The sequence below is a fragment of the Triticum urartu genome, chromosome 6, assembly GCF_003073215.2.
Source record: "Triticum urartu cultivar G1812 chromosome 6, Tu2.1, whole genome shotgun sequence".
NCBI lineage: Eukaryota > Viridiplantae > Streptophyta > Magnoliopsida > Poales > Poaceae > Triticum > Triticum urartu.
Window position 1 is genome coordinate 119,715,680 of NC_053027.1, and position 17,519 is coordinate 119,733,198.

The 17,519-nt window shown below is 49.5% G+C and overlaps 3 protein-coding genes across 3 annotated transcripts; 1 reads left to right on the top strand and 2 right to left on the bottom strand.

The window, feature by feature from the left end:
• Positions 1 to 230: 230 nt before the first annotated feature.
• Positions 231 to 5,372, bottom strand: LOC125516658 (serine/threonine-protein phosphatase 7 long form homolog). Its single transcript, XM_048682013.1, has 9 exons — positions 5,221 to 5,372; positions 5,031 to 5,126; positions 4,544 to 4,628; positions 4,359 to 4,452; positions 1,561 to 3,908; positions 1,375 to 1,485; positions 1,192 to 1,276; positions 495 to 728; positions 231 to 410 (listed from the first exon to the last, which is right to left on the bottom strand). Exons 5-9 carry the CDS (start codon positions 2,745 to 2,747, stop codon positions 231 to 233), a joined length of 1,797 nt encoding a protein of 598 aa, XP_048537970.1. The 5' UTR covers positions 2,748 to 3,908; positions 4,359 to 4,452; positions 4,544 to 4,628; positions 5,031 to 5,126; positions 5,221 to 5,372.
• Positions 5,373 to 6,185: 813 nt separating this feature from the next.
• Positions 6,186 to 8,555, top strand: LOC125516390. The gene has a single exon (XM_048681859.1). The coding sequence runs from the start codon at positions 6,356 to 6,358 to the stop codon at positions 8,366 to 8,368; it is 2,013 nt and encodes a 670-aa protein (XP_048537816.1). The 5' UTR covers positions 6,186 to 6,355; the 3' UTR covers positions 8,369 to 8,555.
• On the bottom strand, positions 8,436 to 12,929 carry LOC125516391 (heptahelical transmembrane protein ADIPOR2-like). Its single transcript, XM_048681860.1, has 4 exons — positions 12,442 to 12,929; positions 12,249 to 12,338; positions 11,389 to 11,434; positions 8,436 to 9,267 (listed from the first exon to the last, which is right to left on the bottom strand). The coding sequence occupies exons 1-4, from the start codon at positions 12,729 to 12,731 to the stop codon at positions 8,599 to 8,601; spliced, it is 1,095 nt and encodes a 364-aa protein (XP_048537817.1). The 5' UTR covers positions 12,732 to 12,929; the 3' UTR covers positions 8,436 to 8,598.
• Between the last annotated feature and the right edge of the window lie 4,590 nt (positions 12,930 to 17,519).

Consider the following 17,519-nt stretch of genomic DNA (forward strand, 5'->3'; position numbering starts at 1 on the left):
AAATCGAAAAGTCTGATACAGACATATGTAGATACAATGGGTCGCGCACGTGGATAGATGAATCACCCTACTTTACGACGACCACCTGGCCTTTCCTTACGACCGGAAGGCGACAAGCAATTAGGTGGCCGAGTTACATGAAGACCGCGGTCGTACTCCAATTTGGCTTCATGTATCTGCGAGTCCTGCGTAGGTGGTGGAGTCGCGAATCCTTGTTGCGAACCTGAAGCCTAATTGTAGGTGTATGGTTGTGACTCTGCGGGGATAAAAGATGGCCCAATAACGTCCCCTCCGAAGAACTCTGTAATTAATGATGTAACGGTGTCGCCATGATCATGTGATGCTCCCCGGAGGCCTGTGTTGACGCCACGTTGGGTGTTCTCATCGCCCCAATTAACATCAGGTATGTCCTGCACATAGAAACATTGTAAACAAACTGTTAGAGGATAATATATGATATCATTGTAAATGCATTAAAATGTAAACATGACTACCTGATCAGATCCCTCGCCTGTACTGTCTGGCCATGGTACGTGGTGCTGGTTTAAATCTGGTACACGAGTCTCCTCGGGCATGGAGATCCCTCGCGTGGAGAGATACGACTGAGATTCCTCACCTTGGGTGTATGCATCATATCCTGTGTACGCATATGGGTTAGGGGAAAGAGTCTGCTCGGGCATCGAATCCAAGCCCGTGCCATGGTCCTGAGATGTCAGCCCCTGACGAAGCTGCACCGAAGAAGAGCGATGCAGTGGCAGAGATGAGTCATGTCGTGGCAATGTCGTTCTAGTACTCGGACCCTCCCCCACTGCCCATGGCTCATACGCGCCTCGCTCGGTCTGGACGACGGTGCCGCACTCGGTCTGGCTGACCTCGCTATCAGCAAGTTGTACGCTCCAGTGACAATGTTGTTGCCTCTACCACATCTGAACTTTGTTGCAACGTATTGTTGAAAACTTTTCTGGAATGACTTGCGAGCTGGGCCCTGGACCGGCATGCTATCCATAGCCATCTGCCCTAATTCGTTGCAATGTTCAAGCTGAACAATATTTGGATATTATTTAGTTCAAATGATTATGAAATGATGGACCTAAAAAAGTTACAGGTGATTACCATCTGGTCACGATAGTAAGCTGCATGCAGCTCAATATGTCTTCGCGCCTGCTCCTCCTATGTGAGATGTGTTGGTACAGTAGTTGGCTGACTGGCCAGGCTAGCACGTGTGTTCATGCAGTACCACTGCTTGTACGCTTGATCTGTACTTCCATCATACAGTCTGCAAAATTAAATAATTACATAAACCATTGTGATGAAAGCAAAGCATCTTCACGCATCATATGATCATCGTAATAAAATAATGTAAATAAAATATACCTATGTTGATGCACTATATCTGCTAGCGCTTCATTTTCCCACTTGTGTATCCAATGAATGTTCTGTTCCCTCCAATCGTATAAACTCCAACCCCTGCCCATATTGGTTAGCCTGCAAATTATGTAACAAAGTGTGAGTTTAGTAAATTAAAAATGACACTAACTATTTAGGGATGTCACATCTTACTTATGGGTTTCCTCGTCGATACGTCTTGGAAAAGGTGGTGGAATTTCTTGATAGAGACTGAACTGTCTCATTACACGCTCTGGGTTGTAAGGCTCAACACACCACAGGAACAATAAGTTGCAGCGAGTCAGCCAGAATGCACTATCGCTCAACATGCCTGGTGTGAAGTGTCGAGCAGCAAAGACCATTTGTAGATGGTCCTGAGTCCACGGGTTCCATGTGACTTCTGCCTCATCAAGTATCTCAAACTGCTGGTGGTACATAGGGTAACAATTTTTCGCAATATCTGGAGACCAACGTTTCCGTGCCTTTGTCCAGCTGGTGGCCATAGTTGCGCTGCCACACTCGCTAAAGTCGTATGGGTGTACGGGTTGTACTATACGAGGTCGTCCTACAGGGAGGTATTCCCAGGACCACAACTGTAGAAACTCATATGCGACACAAAGTAATGGAGATTTTTGTGCGAAAGAGGTTTTTTGCGTGGCATCACACAAGCCTCTGTATGTATGAGATAGCATGGCAGAACCGAAGCTGCATTTTGGCTGCTCGGGTAAAGGTTCATCTACCATATTCTCTACAATGTAGATGAGACCAGGGACAACAACGTCCCCATGTGAATTTGGAAACAGAGTCCTGAGGAGCCACAACAAATACGCAAACAGATGTCTTTTTCTCGTCTCCTCATTGGCGAAGCTAGATAAAATACGAAAGTTATCATGAAGCCAGACGAGTGGGATGCCCCGAGGGCCACCAGAACGTTGTGATTCTGGTATTTCCATCCCAAGACGGGATTCTATATCTAATGCCCAAGATGGATACACTCGTGGAGAGACTAACGGCTCGCCTCTAATTGGTAGAGCAGTGATCATAGAAACATCTTTCAGTGTAGGTGCAAGCTCCCCAAAACGAAAGTGAAAGGTGTGGGTTTCAGGTCTCCACCGGTCAACGAGGGATGTCAAAAGGGATGGGTCCGAACGTACTTGGTCGTCGCATGATGTGAGCCTAGCAAAATCTTGTAGTCCATAAGCGTCAAGGTGAGCAAGGAAAGCATTGTGTATTGGCGATGTTTTCTTTATGGTTCGAAGTCTGAAAGGCCGATAATTATGCTTAGTATTTGGGTTCAAAAATAGGTGGCAACGGTGGCCAGCGTCATTGGGCCCCTGCAAAAGCACTGGCACTTCACCCATAATCTCCACACAAACATACAAATATAAATTACGAGGAAGACGCAAATACAAATGCAAATCAAAATTAACTTAAAAAATACAAAGAGATACGATTTACATTAATTATCTGAAGTTAACATCACGAGTACAATAATACAAAGAGATTCAATTTAAATTTAATATAAGTACACATAACAAGTAGAAATATAAATAGACATAGCAAGTACATATATATCAACATCATGCGTTGTTGGTGGCTCGATACGGGCATTCTCTGCGTGAATGTCCAGGACACCTGCAAACGCGGCATCGCCTTGGTTCTCCCATCTGGCTATCGTCCATGTCATTGCGATGACGCCTAAACTGACGTCGTCCCTTTGCGGTTCTCATCAAGTCGGCGTTCAGAACCCATTTCGGCCCATCTGGCCACAACATTTTGTAGTTCATATCAATGCCCCAAGCCCAGAACTCACCGTTCCAAGTGTTGTACAGATTGTACATGTTGAAGTATGGCGATATGTATGGCTCGACGCTGATTTTTTGATTAGCAGCCGCCCGGAGCACATGACTGCAAGGGTAGCCCTCAAGCTTGGGCTTGTTACAAGTGCACTCACAGGAGGTTGAGCCATTTGATCCTCTATGGTGACCCTTAACGTACTTAGCTCGCACATTGACCTCCCACTTATTCCTAAGTGCGTCCACTTTCCTGCAGCCATGATTTTGGGACTTCTTTGCCTTCTCGTCCAGATGTCTTTGCATCTTTTTGGACCATGGCTTGTTCAATTCAACTTGTGCTTTGGCGACGGTGACCCTGTCTGCAAAGTATGACAGGGTCCGGTTCCAAGTTTCTTCAATTAGGGCTGTGATAGGGATTGCTTGCAAACCTCATGTACGACCCCCATGACCAATCACCTGTGGCAGGCCGCAAACCCCAACGGGCAACTGTCCCATCATTTCTTCTGTCAACGATGAAGGCCTCCATTGTCATTTTTTTCCTGCATCCCTGGGCCAAACACCACTCGGATGCACCTTCTAACTACTGTGTAACCCACGTTGACCATGTCTCTCACTACAACTGTAGTCGACTCGCACAAGGACACATCCACCCCGAAAGGACCGTCGCGTAAGACGTTCCCATAGTACACTACTAAATTTTCCATAGTACCTAACCACCATACATGTCTACATTTCAAATAATTAGTAACTGAACATTTAGTAAAGATGACAAAATTTACATATCATACGACTAAAATAATAACCGTATTTTCGTTACAAATATTCTGTTTGTTTCTAGAATCATTTGCTTAGACTTTAAGGGGTTGTTTGGTTAGTGGGTATTTAAAGATCTATTTTTTCTCAAACTCGTCTACAAGAGTAAAAACGACTATTAGTAAAAACTAATTTTCTTATAATAGGTTATGACAAATAACCACTAAACATAATAGTATGATAATAACATTTTAATATCATATGAGTAAAACATTTAATTTCTTCCGGCTTTATATAAATTTTGCATATCATACGATAGCAATCATTTATTTACAAATAATAATATTTGCAACGGCATGCACATTATTCACAACAGTACATTAATATAAAAAATATTAACAATATTACGGTGTCATTTTATACCTTAGCTCCAATATGGATGTGCTTGCGAATGCAATTAAGAGTCCAAATAGTTCGAATAAATTTCCGTCACCAGTACTATATGAACGGAGTCAACCTATTATCACATGAACATCAATATTACACACGGATTTTTCTTTCTACTATCGAAAGTATGATAATAGCACTTGCATGTATGTGGTCATCACCTCAAAAGGGACGGCGAAGATGGAAACACAATTTCTTCAATCACGTCATCTCCTCCTTGTTTGCTACTAAGATGAATTATTTTACCTAATTACATACATCATCAAGTACATTAGTACATAATCTTAACATATAAAAAATAAGGTTATTGCGACATAACAAAGTAGACCTACAGCTTCCTAACTATAGACTTATTAATAAACATACCACATGAAATAACATGCCACATGCAATGAACAATTACAGCACAAGCTTTTTTCTTAATTACCGTATTAAGATTTCTCGCATGTCAATACTAATGGATGCACCTAACATAGATACAACATCTTCAACCTACTCTTCTAAAAAAATATTATAAATGTTGTATTTGTCGTCTGAAATTATTTCTAACCTCTAAGCACTAATATCGCATAGCTAATGACGAGCTAAAAGACTAACTAATTACCATCATGCATGCACAAAAAATTCCATGCATTGCAAAGCTCATACCTTGATCTTCAACTTCGTTGTTCACTTCGCTACGCAAATCCTACTCCTCAAGCTCTAAATGACTCCAGATGACTCCTCCAAGTGCTAAAATTATGCCTAAAACAACAGAGAATACACACTTAGAAACTAATCAAACAGAATGAAAACATCATGCATGCGAACGAAACCAACAAAAATGGATAGATCTTACCATAATCTATCTTTTCTTCAACTTCATCATCTTCGAAATCCAATTCTAAATCGGCCAAAATCACGAGTGAAAGTGGCTATCAAGTTTTTCTTTGGCTTGTGTATTCTTCTACAATTAGAGAGAGCAGAGAGGCAGAGAAGTCAACCAGAGATATGCGAGAGAGAGTATATGCGCACGGAGCCGCGGATGTACGTTTAAAAAGAAGAGGACCACTGTATTGTCGGCAGAACGAGCCAGAACTCACCTACCGCGGCATCGGATTCCAGCATCGCGGTGTCTCATCACACACAGCAACAACAACGCTCTCGAGTGTGGGGCAGGAAAACACGCGTTGAAATCAGCACGCCTGAGTGCTGTCGCTTTGGCTGGAGCAATAGACGGAAGCGAGAATCACGCACCGCTTTAATCAGTGTCGTCTACGTAGCAATCAGTACTACAAAGTTTACGCGGGAATCTGATTCCAGATCATCAAAACTTGTGGCACAAAGCAAAACAAGGAACCGTGGAATCAGCGCCCATGAAAATCTGCGCCGTCAGCACGGGAATCAGCACTGTCACGCGTGCAGCAACAGGGATGCCGCCTGCTGCAGCGGCGGCGTGGCCCACACGTTGGGCCCGCAGCAGCACGGCCTGTCGGCCCGAGAGCGACAACGGCGACAGTGGCGGCCGGGCCCACCACTCCTGGCCCGTTCCGTCCCAGCTGCTCCACTGTGCGAGAACCGTTGTGCCCCGCGCGGCCGCCTCCTGCGGTGGCGGCAGGGCCCACCGCCTCCTGGCGTGGCGGCAGGTGCCACGTGTCGCTTGTCACGCCTGCCGCCACTAGTGAGGGGGTCTTTTTGATATTTTTATCTGCAAATAGTCCTTTTTAGCAATAGCGTTCGGCAAGGGGTCCTTTTGAAAAAAAAATCATTTCCTTGATCCACACAACGCAACAGAACAGAGTACGGATTCCTCGCCTTCGTCCAAAGGATAGAACTGGCGATCTCCAAGGAGTCCTCGCCTTCGTCGTCAAAATCGGCAGCTGAGCCGCCGTGGCCATGGACGGGCACGATGGCAGTCTCCTTGCCTGCCACGAAACTTCACACCATATATTTCCGAGCCTGCACCCTTTCCGGTTCAAACTGTCCTGGCCTTGATGGTGGACTACAGACTACTCGGCCCGCCGGAGGCTCGCCATGCCGCGATGATCACGGTGGCGGCGCCGACCGACGAGGCGTTCTCATACCCGAAACATTGCAACGTGAAGAAGGAGAGTGGCGCGCTGGGGCCAGCGGGGAAGACGCGCACGAAGAAACGGTCGCCGACGTTCCCGTCCTCGGGGGACCCCTGCCTCGACTTCTTCTTCCGCGTGTTGCCCGCCACGCCGGCCGCCACCGTGGCCAGGCTCCTCGCCGCCGCGTGGGCCGCCGACCCGTCCACCGCGCTCCGCCTGGTCGCCAACCTCCGCGGCGTGCGGGGCTCCGGCAAGTCCGACCGCGAAAGTTTCTACGCCGCCGCGCTCTGGCTCCACGCCCGCCACCCCGCCACGCTCGCGCGCAACGCCGCCTCCGTCGCCACCTTCGGCTACCTCAAGGATCTCCCCGAGCTGCTCCACCGGATCGTGCGCGGCGGCGTCTCCAACAAAGCAGAAAGGAGGACGGCCCTCCTTGCCACCGGCCGCCGCGGCCCCTTTGGCCTCGGGCGCTGCCGCGACTCACTCGGGCGCACCCGCAACTTCCGCAAGCGCAGGCCGCGCCCCAAGGTGGACCGTGCTGCGCGCGTCGGCACGGCGGAGGAGCGTCTCGCGGCAAAGCTGCGGCACGACCGGGAGCTATCGGCTGCGGCGGCCGTGTCGCGCCGGAGCAAGAGGGTGGATACCGCTGCGACGGCGATTCGGCGGTACTTCTGCGACCCCACGTACCGGCTCCTGCACGACCGCACGGCCGATCTGTTTGCCAGCCTCCTCGTGGAGGACATGCGCAAGCTCGCCAACGGCGACGTCCGGGAGCTCTCGCTCGCGGCGAAGTGGTGCCCGTCGCTAGGCTCGTCGTACGACCGCTCCACTCTCCTCTGCGAGGCCGTCGCGCGACGCCTCTTCCCCAGAGGCTCGTCGCTGGAGCTGACCGATGATCTCCTGGACGGGCATTATGCTTATCGCGCGCGCGAGCGCCTCCGTAGGACGGTGCTCGTGCCGCTCCGCCGCGCGCTACAGCTCCCCGAGGTCTTCATGTCGGCGCGCGCGTGGGAATCGGTCGTGTACACGCGCGTTGCCTCCGTGGCCATGAAGAACTACCAGGCCGTCTTCCTCAAGCACGACGCCGAGCGCTTCAACGCTTACCTCGCCGATGTCAAGTCGGGCAAGAAGCGGATCGCTGCGGGCGCGCTGCTCCCTCACCAGATCATCGAGTCCCTCGGCGAGGACGGCGACGGTGCTGGCACCGGCGTGGCCGACATGCAGTGGCGGCGCATGGTCGACGACATGCGCGCCCTCGGCAAGCTCACCAACTGCGTGGCCCGCAGCGATCGGCAAGCTCACCAACTGCGCGCCCTCGGCAAGCTCACCAACTGCGTGGCCGTGTGCGACGTGTCGGGCAGCATGTCCGGCTTGCCCATGGACGTCTGCGTGGCGCTCGGCCTCCTCGTGTCCGAACTCACGGACGACCCGTGGCGCGGCCGCGTGATCACCTTCAGCGAGCGCCCGGAGATCCACTTGATCACCGGCGACACCCTCTCCGAGAAGGTGAGCTTCGTGCGCGCCATGGAGTGGGGCATGAACACGAACTTCCAGGCAGTGTTTGACAAGATCCTGGACGTGGCCGTGGCCGCCGGTCTGCCGCCGGAGAGGATGGTGCGGCGGGTGTTGGTGTTCAGCGACATGGAGTTCGACCAGGCGTCGGCTCATCCGTGGGAGACAGACTACGAGGCGATCGTGAGGAAGTTCTTGGAAGCCGGGTACGGCTCGGCCGTGCCAGAGATAGTGTTCTGGAACCTGGCGTACTCCAAGGCCGTGCCGGTGATGTCCGGCCAGCAAGGGGTGGCGCTGGTCAGCGGCTTCTCCAAGAACTTGCTCAAGCTGTTCCTCGACGGCGGCGGCATCGTCACCCCGAGGACCATCATGGAGAAGGCCATCGTCGGCCCGGAGTACGACAAGCTCACCGTTTTCGACTGAAGAAGACAGCGGCAAAACAAAAACTTCCATATGTATGAAGCTGTATGCACTAAAAAGCGGCGCAATCTCATCAACTGTATTGCATTTGCATATGTCAAATCACAAGTTCACACGCTGCCACTAAATTAAGCACATTGCTACTACTAGCTCACTACTAATACATTCGAATCGTCCAATGATTCTCGAATGACACCGGTCACAATTTCTTGTTCCAAGTTCCAACAAGCCGCCTACGACGCCGTGCCGCCGCACGAGACGGCCGCCTTCTCCCGCCAGTCGAGCAGCACGGCGACGGCGACGTAGTGCGTGATGGCACCGACGAGCACGAAGACGTGGAAGATCTGGTGGCTGTGGCCGACGACGTCGAAGACGCCGGGGCGCCACTTCTCCGGCACGCGGCTGACGTAGAACCAGGCGCCGACGGCGTAGGCGAGCCCCATGGCCACCTCCAGCCCGAGGGCCAGGTAGCACGCGGTGTGGCCCCAGTTGATCCAGAGCGCGTGCACCGCCGGGATGACGCCGGACATCCCCATGGCGAGGAACAGCGTGGCGCGGAGGCGGCGGTACCGCGGCGAGGAGCACGACGGCGAGAGCAGCACGGCCACGACGAGCGCGCCGAGGACGGTGATGGCGGAGAGGTAGGCGACGCGCGCGGGCGGGTGGCAGAGGAACGCGTAGTACACGGGCGGGACGAAGGAGGCGACGATCATGATGGAGATGCCGGCGTAGTCCAGCTGCCAGAAGACGACGGTGGCGCGGCGCGAGTGGCACGCGAGGAGGTGCGCCGTCGCGCTGATGGCCAGGCACGCCATGGCGCCCACGAGGAACACCATCCGCGGCCACCGCGGCACCCCGTGCCCGCCCAGGGCCGCCGCCGCTGCGTCATGGCCCGGCAGGCCCTGCACCAACGCCACTGTTAGCGCGCGCTAATCATTTGAACAGAAAAATCTCAGTCTAGCATCTAAAATTACACTACTACTATCACATTTTGGCGAGAGAATATTTCGAGTAGTGCTTTGCGGGTAGTGTAAATGGCCCGGACAGATTCGTCGCCGGACGCAGAAATCAACGATAAGATGACCAGAAAGATTTTGCCACTTGGTCTTGTCTGCTCAACAGAACCAATTTGAGTTCAGACCGAAGAAGTAGCTGAAAGCGACGCTGCTTCTTGCAGGTGAGCAAACGTGAAAATGTTGCAACCAAAGAACCGTCTTTTTTTTTCGAAAAGGGTGACCAAAGAACCGTCTACTTCTTCTCTTGCATGCAGAGTGAATGTGATTGAGGAAGCGAGATTTTGTGCAAACACACAGAGGCAGCGTGTCTGTTCTGAACAAGACGACTACACGTGATGTTACGTTGCAGCAGAAGGTGAACTAGATTCGAAGTGCACAACTACACATGGCTCCTTGGTTCTGGTCGGTTGGTCAGGTTGCCGTCGACCAGGACAGGGATCAGGAAAGGACTCACCACTCACGAGTTGTCCTTAGCACAGAAGAACCTATCGGAAGATGGAGCCGATCTTATCATTAATCTAGTAGTACCTCTACCTCCTACATTCATACTTATTTTTCTAATGTCATTGTACATATTCTCACCTTATTTGTATCATCCACACGAATTATTCGTCAGTGCTATTTCAGAACACTTAAATGGAAGGGCAATTTAGTGAATTTCCTCTGGTAAATCCCTCAACCTTTGAGTTTTCTTAAACTCTCTATACTATGGTTGGTCAAGATAAATGGAGTCACACACTTCTTTGGTTTTGATTAATTCCACATTTCATGATTCCGGGTTGGTTAGAGATAAGTGGAAGGATATGTAGGACACGATCTTTTGCCCGTTTTCAAAATAAAATGAATAAGTAAAATAAATTAAAATATGTAGGACATGATCTTGCGGGCTCATCACTAACCACCACCCACACATGGGGTAGAGGTCCATGCAACAGTGATCATAACAGCATTGTTGTTACAGCAGAGGATCCCAACCCCATCGGATGGAAGGACATTACGACCATTCTACCTAATGAATTTTTAGTGTGTGAGGTCATTTTACTTCAAAGTAATTTCTAGGATTCTATTCTTATTTTTTCACCTCTACAACTTGTTTATTTTCTATTAATGAAAAACCGTATGCAATTCCAAGAGGAGACTTCCATTGGGTCCCTTCTTATGGGATTTATTTTGTTTTTGTGTAAGTGACAACTATGAAATTCATCTAATATCCTTTAGCAATGTTGCAGGCTTCGCGCATTTTTCATGTGCTGCAACCGGATAACTTTTACGACATATTCCTATATTTCTCCTATGATACAATCAGACAACTTCAAAGACATGCTCTTGTTTTTCTATCTTTTATCCATTTTGATGACAAGAATTTTCGGATGGAGGGAGTAGTTCTGTAAGATTTACTATGGCATCTCAAGTCTATTTTTTTTTCTAATTACCACGCTTTTATAATCTTGTAAAACAAAGAGACTCGCCCGGTGAAAATACGTCTCGCGGTATTACGGGAGCAAGTACAATTCTCTGAGCAAATTAAATTCCATGGTTGATGATTAGAGAGCTATCTACAGGGAGCTGATTTGACCTGTTGTTCGCATCTGTGCATAGTTGCTTGACCAATTGTAGTGCATCCTCTACACTATAGTGTGAGGACATGGATCAAACGATGATCATGTGGGCAGCTCATATACACAGCTGTCCATGCATGTCTCTTTCTGCGTGGTGGGGATCTACATGATGACATTATTACATAGTACTCACTCGGTGCAGTTGTATTTAAATCATTGGTGGCACTACACTAGTGCTAACTGAATAATTAGGCTAGTCATAGTCACCTTGATAGAACTCGTATGAATTAACTAATCATGCTATCTAGCACCATCTGTCCCAGAATCTTGGGGACTACAGTTGTGAGAGAAAAATATGCAATGCTGGAAAAATTATACGGAGACAAGATAAGGTACTAGTATCTCTTAGATGTCTGTACTGGTGCTAAAAAAAAGATGCGTTTCTTACCGATTGATCGCTCTTCCACGACGAATTAGCTGATCCCACCACGAACCTGCGAGAAAAATGAACGGCACGTAACTAGAGGGCCTTTTCATGAACAAAGTAGTAGCAGTAGTGCAGTACTAGGTTGCCATGGCACCTTGGTGGGAAAGGAACATCAATCAATCAAATTATCAAAGACTAAGAGGAAGGACCGTCTCAGACTTGGAACACCCCAACAAATCTGTGATTTGCGCCAACCGACCAATGCCAGCACTGCATTTGCAAAGTGCTCCGGCATGACGATAAGACGTGTGAGGCGGATAATGCACGGGCCATGTCCTCGTTCGTTTGGTGTGGCTCTCACGCATGCGATTGCTGCTTAGGACGGTGCGCTCTTGCCACATCTCACACGGCAGCATCTAGCATAATCTTGCATTGGAATTAAAGTGTACTCGCGGCCAGTTGGAGACTTGGAGCTTAGCATCAGCAATGCAGAAAGAGTCGGTAGTGAACGAACGTGTGATTGCGCGCGCGCGTGCGTTCGGTTGATGGAACGAGAGCGCACACGTCCGGCGTGAGCGGGGGTTGTGTGTGACGTGCGCGCTCTCCGAACACACCACCAACTGCCCGCGAAACAAATTCGAGGTTTTTTCCCGTGTGACGTGTGAGCTGCGGTGGTGAGTTGATTCGCGTTTGCTTGGAAGACCGTTTCAAGTTTCAAAGCCGGGAGCGCCCGCTAATCACGTGCAAGGGAGTGGGAGTCAGAGGCGATCGAACCATTATTAAAGTTTGATGAACGAACGGAAACAATCATTTTCTTATTTCGGTGGACAGAGAGAAAAGGAAAGTCAAGTCGTGTGTTCTGCAGTGTAGGTGGTGCGTACCTCATGATCCCCGGCGCGGCGTCGTGGGCGGCCTCCGGGCCGCCGCCGGCGACGGCGAGCGCCAGGAACAGCAGGAACCCGCCCAAATGCCTGCGGAAATCACACGGCGCCATGTCAGATCAACGGATTGGCCGATCGATTGGTCAATTCGTGCGGAACATGTCGATGGATCGGAGGGGGGGCGCGGACGCACGTCCAGACGTTGAGCGTCTCGTTGTGCCAGGAGAAGGCGCTGAGGAGGGCGTCGCGGATGGGCCACTCGACGCGGTAGTGGCCGCGGATGTACTCGTTGTCCTTAAGGTACTCGGGGAGCTCCTCGTAGCCCACCAGCCGCGGCGGGGCCCTGCTGCGCCGGCCGCCCGCCATCGCCGCCGCCGCGGACGCCGCCTCCACGCCGCCCACCGACGGCGCCATGGCTCCCTTCTTCCGGCCGCCCCGCCTCGCCACCGCCTCCCCCGCGGTCGCCGTCGACCGCGCTCCCATGCGATGGGGCCGGTGCCTCTCCCTCTCCCTCTCTCTCCGGCTGCGTGCGCGCGCGCGGCTGCGTCGGGGTTGTCTGTGTCTGGTCCGCGGTTCGTGCGGGGGAGCCCGGGAGGTGGTGGTGGTGGTGTTATAGGCGGACTGACTATAGGGAGGCTATAGGGGGATGGGATGGGATGGGAGGAGACGAGGCCGCCTGGCGAATCTTGGCGGGGAGCGCGCGGCGCGGGGGTGGTGTGGTGCGGTCATGTTGCTGGTGGGTGTAGGCACGGGCGAGCCACCCACATGGATTTCTTCCTCCCTTGCACACGCTTGTCAAGCTACAGAGGTTACCGGGGGCTTTTGGCGCAGCTACTCGCCTAATGACCGTCAGATTTAATAAAGAGGAAAAGAAACGGATATGGATATAGGGTCTGTCTAAAACTCATCTAAATGTGATATAACGATGTCACATATAAGTTGAAATCATCACCTGTTTATTGCCTTTTGTTTGTTTGTTGTTTTTCTTTTTTGGTATTGTATCGTCTGGGCCTTGTCTTTTCTTTTTTGTGTGACCAGCGTGCCTATAGAAACGCTCGCATGGGCAAGGCCCAGCTTGCCTCACACCATCACACGCATGCTTACTCTACAGCCTGTAGCTGATTGTACGTAATAACGATTTGTGTTTTTTATTCCTTTTGTTTCTTTTATTTCCTATTTTTTTCTTTTTTCTTTCAGGTGTATTTTTTCAGTTCTAATATATGCTAAAAAAATTAAAAAAACACACTGATTGTTTTTGGATATACGGTGAACATTGTTTTTAATACACATTGAACAAATTATAAAAGTACGGTGAACATAATTGTAATACACATTGAACAAATATTTAGTATATGATGACCTTCTTCTAATATAGAGTGAACTTATTTTCTATGTATTGTGTATGTTTTTTAACGTATATATGGTGAACCTTTTACAAAATACTCACTGGAGAATTTTAAAATGTACACTGACGTCTAACAATAAATAAAACAATAGAAGAGGAAAAATAAAAAACTAGTCAAAAAAACTAGAAAATGTTCATGTATTAAAAAAATATGTGGATTAAAACAATCATGGTTTGAACATTATTTGCAAATTCGAAACATGTTATTTTAAAATAGACCCTAGTTGCGTATCATGGATGAAGTTGCAACTAAGAAGAATATTAGTCGGGCCCCCAATCGCATATCGAGGGTGGAGTTGAATAATAATAGGTACTTCAGAACATTGTTACAAGAGTAAATCATCTCTACAACTACAAACATTTTTGCAACCGGGGACCCTCGACAAACACACCCCCTAGTTGCGAGTCGATGCTCGGCATGCAACTGGGGACCCTCGACAAACACACGCACCCCTAATTGTGAGTCAATGCTCGGCATGCAACGGGGGACTCTCGACAAACACGCACGCACGCACGCACGCACACACACACACACACACACGCACACACACACACACACATCCGTAGTTACGAGTCGATGGTTGACAAGCAACTGGGACCCTCGACAAACACACACACCCCTAGTTATGAGTCGATGGTTGACATACAACTAGGGACCCTCGACAAACACCCCTAGTTGCGAGTCGATGGTCGGCATGCAACTGGTGGCCCCGACAAACACACACACATCCTAGTTGCGAGTCGATGGTCGACATGCAACTGAGGACCCTCGACAAACACCGTTAGTAGCGAGTAGATGGTCGGCTTGCAACTATGGGCCACGATAAAACACAACCCCCTAGTCGTGAGTCGATGCTCAGCATGCAACTAGGGACTCTCGACAAATATACACACCCTTAATTGTGAGTCGACGGTCGACATGCAACTGGGGAGCCTCGACAGACACAGACTCACTTAGTTGCGAGTCAATAGTCTGCTTGCAATTGAGGAACCTCGACAAACACACACACCCCTAGTTGTGAGTCGTTGGTCTGCTTGTAACTGGGGACCCTCGACAAACACACACACACCCTTAGTTGCGAGTCGATGGTCGACATGCAACTGGGGACCCATGACAAAACACACACACCACCTAGTTGTGAGTCGATGATCGTCATACAACTGGGGAGCCTTGATAAAAACACACACAACCCTAGTTGCGAGTCCATGGTCTTCATGCAACTGTGGACCCTTGACAAACACACACACCCCCTAGTTGCGAGTCGATGGTCGGCTTGCAACTGGGGACCCTCAACAAATACACACACCCCTAGTTGCAAGTCGATCATCGGCTTGCAACTGGGGACCGTCAACAAACACATACACCCCCTTAGTCACGAGTCGATGGTCGACATGCAACTGGGGACCCACGACAAAACACACACACACCCTAGTTGCGAGTCGATGGTCGTCATGCAAATGGGGACCCTCGACAAACACCATTAGTTGCGAGTCGATGGTCAGCTTGCAACTAGGGGCCACGATAAAATACACCCTTTTAGTTGCGAGTCGATGCTCAACATGCAACTAGGGACCCTCGACAAACACACAAACCCCTAGTTGTGAGTCGATGGGCGACATGCAACTGGGGACCGCGACAAAAACACACAAACACCGCCCCTAATTGTGAGTCGATACTCGGCATGCAACTAGGGACCCTCGACAAACACACACACCCCTAGTTGCGAGTCCATGGTTGACATGCAACTAGGGACCCTCGACAAACACACACACACACCCCTAGTTATGAGTCGATGGTTTACATGCAACTAGGGACCCTCGACAAACACACACCCCATAGTTGCGAGTCGATGCTCGGCATGCAACTGGTGACACTCGACAAACACACACACCCCTAGTTGCGAGTCGATGCTCGGCATGCAACTAGGGACCCTTGACAAACACACACACACCCCTAGTTGCGAGTCGATGGTCGGGTTGCTACTGGGGACCCTCGACAAACACACACACACACACACACCTAGTTTGTGAGTCGATGGTTGACATGCAACTGGGGGCCACCATAGAAACACACGCACGCACAAACGCGCGCGCACACACACACACACTTAGTTGCGAGTTGATGGTTGACATGCAACTAGGGACCACAACAAACACACAAAAGCACCCTTAGTTGCGAGTTGGTGGTCGGCTTGCAATTGAGGGGCCCCAACAAACACACAGACCCTTAGTTGCGAGGTGATGGTTGACATGCAACTGTGGACCCTCGACAAACACACACACATTCCTAGTTGCGAGTCAGTGGTTGACATGCAACTGGACTCGTAGAAACACACTCAACTCCCCTCCCCCTTCACGAGTTGTGAGTCAATGGTTGGCTCGCAACTAGGAACCCTCAACAAACACACATTGAGAACGCTCCCTCCCCCAGTTGCGAGTCGATGGTTGACTTGCAACTGGGAGCCCTCGACAAACACACACATCCTTAGTCGCGAGTCGATGCGTGACATGCAATTGGGGATCGCGACAAACACACATAGACACCGCCCCCTAGTTGTGTGTTGATGGTACAACTTCAGTTGCGAGTCGATTGTTGTAACTAGGGCCATCGACAAACACACATACACCACCCCCTCCTCTAGTTGCGAGTCGATGTGCTTTAGTTTTCGAAATAAAAACAAACAGAAAAATGGAAGAACATGGGAGGGGAACGGGACAACAGGCGGAGGGGAACATGCGAAAGGAGAGTGACAGACTCGATGGAGGCTATCGTCTCAATCTAATGTACTCTGGGGCTAGACTCTTCGTATTCTAAAAAAAGCCCATATCAAACAAGGTGACGGCGGCCCAACAAAAAAAACAAAAAATAGTCGCGCTCCGTTGTAGGCCTCCCAACCCGACAAGACGATACGACAGGACACGGATCAATCGCGACACGTGCGATCACTCAAGCGTGAAAAACAAAGCACAAACAAATCAGACGGCTGGACATAAAACTGATGTTGCCAAAAATAATCAAATTTAAAAAATCGTAGATTACAAACAAATAAATTTAATAGATAAAGGAGAAAAAAGGAAGCGGAAAATAACACGGCCCAGCTCTTTGAATTCTGCCCGTACAAAAAGGCCTAGGCGCAGACAAAAAAAAGAGCAAAAATGGCAGAGCGCACCAGCGTATATAACAAAATATAAAAACCCACATACTCAGATCCCATTCAGAAAAAGGGACAATGCCGATCGGGAAAACAGCCCAAGAACACTAGTGCCACACGGGCCTTAGCGACAACAAAAACAACAGTTCAAGTCAAAGAAAACGACAACAGTTTGCACAAATCTTAAAGCCCATAATCATGTGGTGGACAACTTAGATGTGACATCCTTAAAAAACATCTAGATGTGATTTAGTCATTCTGATGGATATATGTATATGCCACCCGTGCGTGTCTCGCTGGCATGTGGGCCCTGGCGCCACGTGTATTTGGTAACGAAAAGATAAGCATGAAAGCATTATTCTTTGGAATGTTATAAGGCCTCATTTGGAAAATTGGTTTTTCATGAGATTTTTGTAGGGATTAAATCATGTGAGAAACCTTACTTTTTCTTCATGCTCCAAAATGTTATCTGACTACCGTTGGCCTAGGGTAACCCCAGCAAACCACCTCCCTGCCGTTGAGAAGAGGATCGACCATGCGCCCTCCTGCGTGTGCTCGGGCGCCCTTCGCCACTGGGCTAAGAAGGCTTCTAGTAAATGTTTGGTGTTTAAAATGCCACATTGTTTCAATCCTGAAAATCCCTATTTTTTCATTTTCTCACAAGGCAGTTTTTTTATAGCATGGCAATTTTTTTAACAAGTATGGCATTTTTAT

What these genes read in the sequence shown, in the direction of transcription:
- LOC125516658 (XM_048682013.1), bottom strand. Translation starts at nt 2,747, where the DNA reads ATGGGTGAAGTGCCAGTGCTTTTGCAGGGGCCCAATGACGCTGGCCAC. An exon ending in ATCGACGAGGAAACCCATAA is followed by an intron (nt 1,486 to 1,560) that starts GTAAGATGTGAC and finishes CATAATTTGCAG; the next exon opens with GCTAACCAATATGGGCAGGG. An exon ending in GATATAGTGCATCAACATAG is followed by an intron (nt 1,277 to 1,374) that starts GTATATTTTATT and finishes TTAATTTTGCAG; the next exon opens with ACTGTATGATGGAAGTACAG.
- LOC125516390 (XM_048681859.1), top strand. Translation starts at nt 6,356, where the DNA reads ATGGTGGACTACAGACTACTCGGCCCGCCGGAGGCTCGCCATGCCGCG.
- LOC125516391 (XM_048681860.1), bottom strand. Translation starts at nt 12,731, where the DNA reads ATGGGAGCGCGGTCGACGGCGACCGCGGGGGAGGCGGTGGCGAGGCGG. An exon ending in GCCGCGCCGGGGATCATGAG is followed by an intron (nt 11,435 to 12,248) that starts GTACGCACCACC and finishes TTTTTCTCGCAG; the next exon opens with GTTCGTGGTGGGATCAGCTA. An exon ending in CGTGGAAGAGCGATCAATCG is followed by an intron (nt 9,268 to 11,388) that starts GTAAGAAACGCA and finishes GCGTTGGTGCAG; the next exon opens with GGCCTGCCGGGCCATGACGC.